Source organism: Scylla paramamosain, chromosome 19 (assembly GCF_035594125.1).
Source record: "Scylla paramamosain isolate STU-SP2022 chromosome 19, ASM3559412v1, whole genome shotgun sequence".
Classification (NCBI taxonomy): Eukaryota; Metazoa; Arthropoda; class Malacostraca; order Decapoda; family Portunidae; genus Scylla; species Scylla paramamosain.
The window spans coordinates 3,826,787-3,839,616 of NC_087169.1; the positions used below are offsets into that span (position 1 = coordinate 3,826,787).

At 39.9% G+C, this 12,830-nt stretch overlaps 1 protein-coding gene across 5 annotated transcripts in view; it reads right to left on the minus strand.

Annotated features, from left to right (window-relative positions):
• Nucleotides 1–941: 941 nt before the first annotated feature.
• Nucleotides 942–12,830, minus strand: part of LOC135109600 (uncharacterized) — a 149,035-nt gene continuing 137,146 nt past the window's right edge. For all 5 annotated transcript variants that reach the window (XM_064021024.1, XM_064021022.1, XM_064021025.1 and 2 more), the window contains 2 exons: nt 1,686–1,877; nt 942–1,453 (listed from right to left, as the gene is read on the minus strand). In XM_064021024.1, the coding sequence (XP_063877094.1) occupies nt 1,426–1,453; nt 1,686–1,877 (220 nt within the window). In that variant the 3' untranslated portion in view covers nt 942–1,425. The remainder of the gene's footprint in view (nt 1,454–1,685; nt 1,878–12,830) is intronic.

Genomic DNA, 12,830 nt, shown 5'->3' on the forward strand with positions numbered 1-12,830 from the left:
TGATTTTTTTTATTACAGTATAACAATAATATACAGTTAGTCATTTAAATATAATCTTGAAGAAAAGCCAACAAGTCTGGAAAAAAAAAATAATGAAAGCTGTAATTGTGACGTAAATATCTTAAAAATAAAGTTTGTGTTATTGCCAAAAAATCCCTAAAATAAAGCTATAATTCTTGCCTAAAATATTAAAATAAATTTCAGTCATTGCCCAAAATTTTCAATGACGTGTAATTCATTACCCAAAGTTCTCAATATAAAATTATTAATATTGGCCTAAATGTGTTGGAAGTGCAGTCAAAGAGTGATGGAAATGATAAAGACAATGATAATAATAGCAATAGGTCCTAAATATATGAACTACTTTTTTTTGTTTTTAACTGGCCAGAAGTGATTTTTTTTTTTAACAGGCAGAAGTGACAAGTCTTCCGATGAAAGATGTTAACGTCATCATCATCATGGAAGCACAAAATTAATGTTTTTTCAGTTGCAGCCTTATCATCTCAATATCAATATTTTTGTGCTGTGGCCTTCGAGTCTTTAATGGAAAGGTCTTGTGATACTAGGCTGAAGAGCAAAAAAAACAAGCCATTAACAGCTTGAAGGAAAGAGTCAATGTTTTAGACATGGTGGCCTAATAATCATAATTCTGGAGTCTTAGATGTGTCCTAAGTGTCTTACAATCAATGCTTTTGATTTTGAAAAAAAAATAAGAGTAAAGTTTTAACTGTAATCTAAGAAAAAAACTCTTGTTTGTCGAGAATAACTCTTGTTTGTCTTAACATTAAAGTTTTGACTTTATATTAAAAGATCAAATCTTGTGAGTTTTACTATAACCTAAAAAAAAAAAAAAACTGAGTCTTAAAATTTTAACTATAACCTATGATGATTATTAGGCCACCTAGATAGTGGCCTAATAATCATAAATATGGAGTCTTAGATGTGTTTTAAGTGTCTCACAATCAATGCTTTTGATTTTGAAAAAAAAGAGTAAAGTTTTAACTGTAATCTAAGAAAACAACTCTTCTTTGTCGAGAATAACTCTTGTTTGTTTTAACATTAAAGTTTTGTCTTTATCCTAAAAGATCAAATCTTGAGTTTTACTATAACATAAAAAAAAAAAAAAAAAAAACTAGGAGTCTTGAAATTTTAACCATAACCTATGTCCTAAAAGAAAAAATCTCAACCTTTTAAATAAAAGTTTTAAAATAAATTATACATTCAAAACATATATATCTCTTAAATAAAATTTAAAAGAACAATATATGAAATACTGAAATTATTATTACTATTTTTATGTTAACATGATAATACTCAAATAAAAGTTTAACTGTTAGCATCATAGTTTTTTTTTTGTCCTCTTTCTCTTCCTTCTCCTCCCTGTCTTCTTCATCATCATCTTCATCTTCATCAGACTCATCAGACTCACCAGAAACATGCCTCATCAGGGTACCTGCAAGAAAGAAACCAACAGCAATTAGAAACACACACACACACACACACACACACACACACACACACACACACACACACACACACACTCAAACTCTCTCTCTCTCTCTCTCTCTCTCTCTCTCTCTCTCTCTCTCTCTCTCTCTCTCTCTCTCTCTCTCTCTCTCTCTCTCTCTCTCTCTCTCTCTCTCTCTCTCTCTCTCTCTCTCTCTCTCTCTCTCTCTCTCTCTCACCTCCACACCCTGCACCGCCACAAAGTTATAGCAAGACCACCCAGCTCTCGCCACTCCTCCCTTGTGATGGTTTCTGCTGGTATCACAATACCTCCCCCTGTTACCCTGACCCGTGCTGCCGCCAGGAGGTGAAAAAGGTTCCGCCACTCTGTTGCCTCCATTCTGCACCAGGGGAACCCAATGCCATGATACCTAGGAGAAAAAACGAAAAAATTATTTAATTTTCATTTATTCCCTTGAGTTTGCTGGTTTTTGCTTACAGGAATGAATTTCTTATTTTGTTCTGATTTTCATTTTCATTTATTGTTAGATTTTATTAATGAATATTAATATATAAACATATTAATGAACGTTTGTATTTTTTTGTGGTACTTTATTTTCCTCATCATATATTTTTCACCTTTTTTATTGTATTTTACTTTTTATTTCATTTAAAAAAAAAATTTTTTTTATTAATTTTATTGTTCATTATTTTTTTTTGTTTTTGTGTTCATTTGTTTTCATATATTTTTTGTATATTTTTAATCTTGATTGTATATATATATATATATATATATATATATATATATATATATATATATATATATATATATATATATATATATATATATATATATATATATATATATATATATATAGTCACGATCGCTTACTTACTTACGATCGTACGATCCCAGTAATCTTTCCAAGAAAGTGAACGTTACACTGGTCCCGGAAAGTTTTAAAAGTCTGGATTTTTAAAGGCTTCGAATGCCTACCCGACCTATCCGAAATCGCTAGAATTACACCCCCTCACTCTACCTTTACCTTGACACAGCACACCTGGAATCATCTCTAATACCAGATTAATGTTGAGGGAGTAGAAAACACGATTATTCTATGTTACAAGCGCATATATTAATAATAATTCGCAAACAATATGAGGTAGTACACGTTACTACATGATGTTCTCGTCACTTCCAACGACACCAGAACCCGTTTGCACCTCCAACAGTCACATAAATATTCCCCTCAACCATAGGAATTTACTCAGACGCCTTTTCCGCGTCCCCAGACAATAATTTCCGTATTTCATCTCCTCAAGCCTCACAGGAGATCACCATCATCACCAAAGATTACCCATAACACCATAACATAATCCACAAAATCACCAACACACCACAACACCAGCTTCCAAGGTCAACACCACAACCTCCACTCACAAAATGGCTGCCAGTTTGACCTATGACCCCTTCGAACAGTGTCACCGGCACAACTCAACAACCGAATTTCAGCGGACAAGAGCTCTTGGTAACACAAAAGACTCACGAACCTGATCCTGGATATCAAGGTTATACCGCTACACCACTAATACCTCTACACACCACTCCATCACCAGTCCACACCAAGATTCTTCCCTGAGAAACGCCTTTCCTCTGATATACCTCACGACCTAAGGCGCTCTGCCTTCCCCTCCTTGGAATGTGTTGTTGCCCACTCAAGCTCCCGTCGTTTCAACATATTTCCACCTCAATTATGCTTCCTCCCCTATACATACAAAGATATAGAGAACTTAAATTATGAAGAGAATAATACTACATGATATAAAATGGATAATGCCCGAATGGCAGGTAACCGGAACACGAGGGACACTAAGAAAACGTGATCCCATTCAAGGTAAACTCCGCCAATAACATGGCATCCCCTTCCCAAAAGAGGCGTGAGGCACCTGATTAAGATGCCTCACGACTAGATGGTGCGCGGGACAAGGCATCGGCAATTATATTCTCACAGCACTTTCCATAGTAAATCTCTAAGTCATAGTCCTGTAAGACCAGGCACCACCTCATCAGCCTCTGATTGGTGTTTTTCATTTTATGCAAGAAAATGAGCGGATTGTGGTCGGTGAAGACCTGCACAGGCTGTCCCGTCCCTTTGACATACACTTCAAAATGACTCAAACTCAGCACTAGGCCCAAAGCCTCTTTCTCAATAGTACTGTAAGCTCTTTGATATGGTAACAAATTTTTAGAATAATAGCCTATGGGGTGCTCCATTCCCTCATGTTCCTGCATTAACACACCACCCACACCATTCTGACTGGCATCCACATACAATACAAATGGTTTTTCGTAATCAGGCATGCGCAGCACTTGGGCAATGACTAACATTTTCGTAATCTCCACAAAAGCTTCCTCACAATGCTTATCCCAACAGAATTTTGACTTCTTATTCAACAACTTGGTCAGGGGTATGGCAACATCAGAAAAATTTTTACAAAATCGCCTGTAATATCCGCTGGCCCCTAAGAATCTCAGTATCTCCTTCCTATTGGTGGGTGGAGGGAGATTTACAATATCTTTCACCTTGGGTTCCACAGTTCTCACTTCACCTCTCCCAACCTTGAAACCTAGGTACTCCACGTCAGCTTGCACGAAATTACTTTTTTCTAAGTAAGGTTGCCATCATCCAGCCTTCTGAACACTTCCTCCAGCAGCTGCACATGCTCTTCCCAACTCTCAGTGTACAACAATATGTCATCTATGTACACAGAACATCCCTTCAAACCCATTAGTACTCTGTTCATTAATCTCTGAAAAGAACTCCCACTGTTCTTCATCCCAAACGGAAGAACTTTGTACTGGTACAATCCATCCATGGTGACAAAAGCTGATATGGCTTTTGCCCTCTCAGTGAGTCCTACTTGCCAGTATCCCTTTAACAAGTCAATTTTTGTTATGAAGTTGGCACTTCCCACATGATCTATACAATCATCAACTCTAGGGATAGGGTAAGCATCAGGTTTTGTCACCATGTTAACCCTCCTATAGCCCGTACAAAACGGAAACTCTCTTGACCAGGCTTGGGCACCAGTACACACGGCGAGCTCCGTAGGCTCTCACTGGGCTCAGTCAAGTCATGCTCTAGCATATACTCTTCTTCCTTTCTCATGATCTCCCTTTTCTGTGGGTTAACTCTGTAGGGATGTTGTTTGATGGGTTCAGCCTCCCCAACATCCACATCATGCACCACCACATTCGTTTTCCTAGGTGCATCAGGGAACAAAGAACTGAATCTTTCAATTATCTCCCTAATCCTTTCCTTGTTTTCCAGCTCCATGTGTCCCAGTTTATTATTTAAATTCCCTAACACAGCTAAATTCTCGAGCACCATCCCTTCACACCTGCTCAGTTTCACTTCAGACCACTTCTCTTCCGCCTCAGTGGTTACATTTACAACAGTTACGGTTCTTACTCCTTCTACTACATCACCTCCATTTTCTCTGTCCCTTTCATGAAAATGGCTTCAACATGTTTACATGACACAACTGGTTCTTTTTCTTCCTCCCTGGAGTTTTTACAATGTAATTCACATCACTCATTTTCCTCTCAATCTCCCAAGGCCCGCTGAACCTGGCTTTGAAAGGATCACCCTGCAATGGGAAAAGAACCAAGACCTTGTCCCCAGCCTGGAAAGATCTGGCCCTCGCCTTCTTGTCATACCAGCCTTTCTTCTCACTCTGACTACTTTTCAAATTTTCCTGAACAATTTCCCTAGCTCTCATCAATCTGTCCTTGAAATCAGATACATACTTCACCACAGTAAGGGGCTCCTCTGCCCCTAACCATTTTTCTTTCACCATCCTCAAAGGACCGTTCACCTCATGCCCATACACTAACTCAAATGGGCTGAAACCAGTTGACTCTTGCACACTGTCCCTTAACGCGAACAAGGCTAGTGGCAATGCCTCATCCCACTCAACACTCATCTCCTCACAATACACCCTGAGAGTGTTTTTAAAAGTTTGGTGAAATCTTTCTACACAACCCTGAGACTGAGGATGATAAGCACTCGACAGTCTCTGTTCAATCTTTAGACCCCTTAGGATTTCCTTGAACGTGCGAGAAGTGAAATTACTTCCCTGGTCTGACTGCAACACCTTAGGAATTCCCACCCAGGAGAAAAATTTCACCAGTTTCCTCACAATGTTCTTAGAGTTTATATTCCTGAGGGGAATGGCCTCAGGAAACCTGGATGACATACACATAATAGTCAGCAAATACTGGTTTCTCCTCCGGGTCCTTGGTAAAGGACCTACACAGTCTATCACCACCTTACTGAATGGCTCCTCGACCACAGGTATAGGATGAATGGGGGCAGGGCGAATCACCTGGTTCGGCTTGCCCACCTTCTGACACAAACCACAAGTTTTACAAAATTCTTTCACATCACCTCTCACTCTGGGCCATAAAAATGACACAGGATTTTTCCTAGGGTTCTTCTGACCCCCAGGTGTCCTGCCAGATTACCTTCGTGTGCCATCTGCAAAATTTTCTTCGTATACACCCGTGGCACCACAATCTGCCTTTTTACCATCCAGTGATCAGAGGTTGGGGCTGTCAGGGGCCTCCAATTTCTCATTAATACCCCGTTATCCACATAGTAACTAACGTACTCATTGTCAAGCTCACCCAGCCTTTTAGCCTCATTCCAAATAGACTTCAAACTTTCATCACTCTCCTGAGATTTTATCAACTCGCTCTTTTCTACAAGAAAATCAAGGTTAGGTTCCACCTGGCCTACAACCGGTTCATACACTCCGGGTTAGTTCCTTTTTCATCAGGTTCCTTGAACAGAACGCCCAGGCCTTCGTCCTCCTGCGTTGCTCCCTCGGTGTCCATGTGTTCCTTCCGGGCCATCGCCTGGGTCACTGCGCAAACTGGGAACAATTCAGACACCTCTGCCTCCCCATCTGTTGAGTGAGGGACTGCTGCCGGAGTGGTGGTTTCTGTCATCCCTATCAGAGGGTTGTCTAGCATCTGAAGTTTAGGGATAACTCGACCTCCAGCCAGGTCATTCCCAACCAGCATTTCCACTCCATCTATGGGCAGTGTCTCCTTCACTCCCACCGTCACCTCTCCAGTGACGTATCCATAGTCCAGCCAAACATTGTGCAGGGGAATGCTTAACTTGCCTCCTGCACCCTTGCATGAGACCTCTATGCCAGTGCTGGTCTCCTCATTCCATGGGAGTACACTACTTAAGATCAGACTCTGGTTAGCTCCCGTATCCCGAATGATTCTGATCACCTTCTCTGGACTTCCCTCCACTTTCACTGTGCCCTTACTGGTGAAGTGCTCAAAGCCCTCATCCGTCTGCGGCTCCTCTTGTAACTCTGCAGTCATATTCTCCACATACTTTACCAGGTCTCTTTGGGCAGCAACTGCTCCCCCTGGCTTCGGCCGTCCCTTCGGACACTGGTACTTCTTATACCCACTACTTCCACATCCAAGGCACTTAACTGCATCTTCATCACCACTACCTTTCTGGTATTAGGTAGTGCTCCCGGACCTACTCCTTTAGGGCGTAGACCTCACGTTGTGGTCGGCTGGCGGGGGCATGGTGTAAGTGTGGGGAAAACTATAGTTGTTAAGGCGGGGCTGGTTTGATCTGTGGACTGATGTCGAGCTCATCTGGCGGTCATTCTTATGTTTCTGATGACCATCACTTTTGTTAGAGAATGACTTTCTCCCTCCATGGTGTTCATCTCCGTTCAGCCCATTTATCGCACAGTACTTGTCAGCTCTGCATCAGGCTTCCATCACATCTTTCACGTTGTGTGATACGAGCTCATATTTTAAACTGAGGGGCAATTGGCTCATAAATTGTTCCATTCGCATAACTGCTTTTATCTCCTCAGCTGTAGTGGCTTCCTCGGCCTTCAGCCACCGGTCCAGTTTAAAACCAACCTCTCGAGCCATCCCGAGATAAGTATCACCTGGGCGTTTTGTGGTCCTGCAGAACTTTTCCCGGTACACACTCGGACATAGAAGAGTTGATCCCAACACCGCTTCCTTTACCGCTTCATAATCACCCGCTTCTCTCTCACTCAAATTCACATATACCTCTCGGGCCATTCCTTCAAATTTAGACTGGACCAGTAATGCCCAATCATTTTCATCCCATTCCCTCAACTTTGCAGTTTTTTTTTTCAAATTGAACGAAGAAATTTTCTTCCTACCCTTCCATAAAGTTAGGCATACTGATGACCTTTCTCTCTAAATCCCCGTTGCCTTGAGCACCATTTCCTGCCCTGGTCTCATTTACTTTATTTCTACTTTCTACTCTAATCTTTTCTATCTCAATCTCTTTTTGCATCTGTATCTGCTCCCTCTTTATCTGCAACTGCTCTTTCTGCAACTCCACCTCTTGCTGCTTCTGCTCCCTCTGCATCTGTATTTGAAGTTTCATTAACTCAAATTTTTCACTACTAGAAAGGCCATCCGTTCCACCAAGTGCACCCAGGTTTATCTCACTGACCCCAGCACTTTCCTCTACACTCTCCCCATCATTATCCTCACTTTCACCACCATCATTTTCAAACCAGCACCTCTACACAAGAGCATTTTTCAACTACGCCTGCATTTCCTCCTTTTTCTTGGATTTCAACTCCACTTGAAACCTCTCAGCCACTGAACATAATTCCTCCCTGGTTAGTGTGTACAAATCATGCACACTCCTCGACAGAAGCAACATCTCAACACGTTTAGCGGCCATGGTTACAATCACTACACTCAACAAAATATTCCTCCAAATATTCACCACAATACATGCACAGTTTTAAAGAAATATTTCACACAGGTAGATTCCTCCCAACGACAATCACCATGTAACACTCGTTACACTCTGCAAATGTTCAAAGATCCCGGACAGGACCCCATATTCTGTCACGATCGCTTACTTACTTAAAATCGTACGATTCCGGTTATCTTTCCAAGAAAGTTGACGTTAAACTGATCCTGGAAAGTTTTAAAGGTTAGGATTTTTAAAGGCTTCGAATGCCTACCCGACCTATCCGAAATCGCTAGAATTACACCCTCTCACTCTACCTTTACCTTGACAGAGCATACCTGGAATCACCTCTAATACCAGATTAATGTTGGGAGAGTAGAAAACACGATTATTCTATGTTACAAGCGCATATGTTAATACTAATAATAATTCACAAACAACATGAGGTAGTACATGTTACTACATGACGTTCTCGTCACTTCCCACAACACCAGAACCTGTTTACACCTCCAATAGTCACGGGAATATTCCCCTCAACCGCAGGAATTTACTCGGAGACCATTTCCGCGTCCCCAGACAATAATTCCCGTATTTCACCTCCTCAAGCCTCACAGGAGATCACCATCATCACCAAAGATTACCCATAACACCATAACATCATCCACAAAATCACCAACACACCACAACATCAGCTTCCAAGGTCAACACCACAACCTCCACTCACAAAATGGCTGCCAGTTTGACCTATGATCCCTTCGAACAGCGTCACCGGCACAATTCAAGAACCGAATTTCAGCGGACAAGAGCTCTTGGTACCACAAAAGACTCACTAACCTGATCCTGGATATCAAGGTTATACCGCTACACCACTAATACCTCCACACACCACTCCATCACCAATCCACACCAAGATTCTTCCCTGAGAAACGCCTTCCCTCCGATATACCTCACGACCTAAGGCGCTCTGCCTTCCCCTCCTTGAAATGTGTTGTTGCCCACTCAAGCTCCCCTCGTTTCAACATATTTCCACCTCAGTTATACTTCCTCCCTATATAGAAAACTTAAATTATGAAGAGAATAATACTACATGATATAAAATGGGTAAATAAGCTTTACACTACTTATAACCAATGATAAGGATAATGCCCGAATGGCAGATAACCGGAACACGGGGGACACTAAGAAAACGAATAAGAGAATAATACTACATAATATAAAATGGGTAAATAAGCTTTACACTACTTATAACCAATGATAAGGATAATGCCCGAATAACAGGTAACCGGAACACGGGGGACACTAAGAAAACGTGATCCCATTCAGGGTAAACTCGGCTAATAACATGACAAAATATATATATATATATATATATATATATATATATATATATATATATATATATATATATATATATATATATATATATATATATATATATATATATATATATATATATATATATATATTACTGCTTGCCTCAATACATCCGTTCCGTCTAAGCACTGGGTAGTGACTGACGGTGGGAAAGTGTGCCAAAACTCTTCCACTTTTCTTCCACAGGGATGAGGATTGTGTACGAGACTGCGGAGGGGGGATGACATATATACATACACCCACCCGCTTCCTGCTCTGCTCCCTGTGCTGGCTTATATGAATAAAATACTTTAATTCTGAAATTTCTAATGATTAAACTAGGTGAACTAGATGGATACTGATTATTCTATTGTCAAGAGCAACGTTTCTAATAAATACTAGTTAAAACCTAATTTTAATGGACAAGTGGAAGTAAGAATATTCACTTGGGCGATATGAGTGACTGCATGGATAAATATTACATTAGGAGTTTCAGCCTGGGTAGGGTATGTGTCAGAGATGTGTTCAAGTCTCATCCCCACCCTGTCTCTTTTCTCATCTCTTTATATTTCTCATTCATTTTTTTTTCTCTCTCACTTCTTCCTACATTTTTATAACATCGCCTTACCTCGCTGCACACAACAATATCCAACTACACTCTTTACCATTCTCTCCTCAAAAAGGAAGATTCTTAAACATCTATCACTTCAAAACTTTCTATATGATTGCCAGTATGTGTTCCATCAAGACCACTCTACTGGTGATCCTCTGGCTTTTCTTACTGAGTGTCAATTGTCCTCTATTTAGGATTTTGCTGAAACTTTTGCTGTTGCCTTAGACATATCAAAAGCTTTAGAAAAAGTCTGGCAAAAAGCTTTGATTTCCAAACTACCCTCCTATGGCTCTTATCTTTCTCTCTGTAACTCCATCTCATGTTTCCTTTCTCACCGTTCTATTGCTGCTGTGGTACACGGTAACTCTTTTTCTTCTAAATCTGTTAACAGTGGTATTCCTCATGGTTCTGTTCTGTCACCCATTTTTTTCCCCATTATTCATTAATGATAATCTATACAAACCTTCTCTCTTTTCTAATCCTACGCTGATGATACCATCCACCCCTTTTCCACGTCTTTTTATAAACGTCCAACCTTTAAAGAAAATAAGCAGTTCATGCAGGAAAGCCACAGAACACCTGACTTCTGACTTCTCTAAAATTTCTGATTGTGTCAGAGCAAACTTAGTATTGTTCAATGCCTCAAAATCTCAATTCATCCATCTAACAACTCGACAAAAATTCCAGACAACTATTCCTTCTTCAGTGACACTCAACTGTTCCACTCTTTTACACTGAATATCTCTGGTCTTTCCTTTACTTATAATCTGAACTGCAAACCTCACATCTCAATTCTAGCTATAACTGCTTCTACGAACGTAAGCGTTCTGAGACGTCTCACCCTTCAACCTGCTAACTTTGTACAGGGGCCTTATCAGTTCATGTAAGGAGTATGCTTTACCTAGCGGGGGGGGGGGGGTGTTCCAATAGTACTGATTTTCTACACAGGGTGGAGTTAAAACCTTTTCGTCTCATAAACTCCTCACTAACTGTCTTCAGCGTCTTTCTCATCGCCGCAATGTTGCTACTCTTCCTATCTTCTACCGCTATTTTCATGTTAACTGCTCTTCTGCTCTTACTAACTGCGTGCCATCCATCCTCCTGGGGCCTCACTGCACAAGAATTTATTCTTTCTCTCACATCTATTCTGTCAATCTCTCTAATGCATAAGTTAACCAGTATTCTTAATCATTCATCACTTTCTTTGGTAAAAATTGGAACTCTCTATCTGCTTTTGTATTCCCACATTCCAATGACTTAAATTTCTTCAAGAAGATATGTGTTTTAAGACACATATCCTTCAATTTTTAATACCGCTTTGAAAACTGTTCAGGGACAAGGATATCATTGGACTTTTTTTTTTTTATTGGAGTTTGTTGGCATACGAGTAGGGGCATCCACCAATTACTCTAGGTCGTGGAAGATAGCAAAGATGAAGGCTGGCTCACCATGATCAATGAAGGGAGAGGAAAGCCAAAGCTGGTGGTGAACATTGAAGTTTTCAAGAATGTAATAGGGAAGAGTCAGAATGTGCTCCACTTTCAAAGATAAGTAGATGGAAATTATATATATATATATATATATATATATATATATATATATATATATATATATATATATATATATATATATATATATATATATATATATATATATATATATATATATATATATATATATATATATATATATATATATATATATATATATATATATATATATATATATATATATATATATATATTTATATATAGGAGGCACCTTGGCCAAGGGCCAAACAAAAAAAAGTGATATGCCAGTCCCAGAAAAGTATCCAAAGCGGTAGTAAAAACTGAAGGACAAGTTTTTTGAAACCTCCTTCTTAAAGAAATTCAAGTCATAGAAAGGTGTAAATACAGAAGCAGGTAGGGAGTTCCAAAGTTTATATGAGAAAGGGATGAATGATTGATTGAATACTGGCTAACTCTTGCATTAAAGAGGTGGACAGAATAGGGGTACGAGAAAGAAGAAAATCTTGTGCAGCTAGGCCACTGGAGGAAGGGAGGCATGCAATTAGCAAGATCAAAACAGCAGTTAGCATGAAAATAGCGGTAGAAGATAGCTAGTGATGCAACATTGCGGCGATGAGAGAGGCTGAAGACAGTCAGTCAGAGGAGAGGAGTTGATGAGGCGAAAAGCTTTTGATTGTACCCTGTTTAAAAGAGCGGTATGAGTGAAACTCCTCCAGACATGTGAAGCATACTCCATACATGGACGGATAATGCCTTTGTACAGAGTTAGCAGCTGCAGGGTTGAGAAAAAAATGGCGGAGACGTCTCAGAACACCTAACTTCATAGTTGTTTTAGCTAGAAATAAGATGTGAAGTTTGCAGATTAGATTATAAGTAAAGGACAGGCCGAGGATGTTCAGTGCAGAAGAGGGGGATAGTTGAGTGTCATTGCAGAAGAGGGGATAGTTGTCTGGAAGATTGTGTTCAGTTGATGGATGCAGGAATTGAGTTTTTGAGACACTGAACAATACTAAGTTTGCTCTGCCCAAATCAGAAATCTTAGAAAGATCAGAAGTCAGGCGTTCTGTTGCTTCCGTGTGTGAAATATTTACTTCCCTTAGGGTTGGACGTCTATGA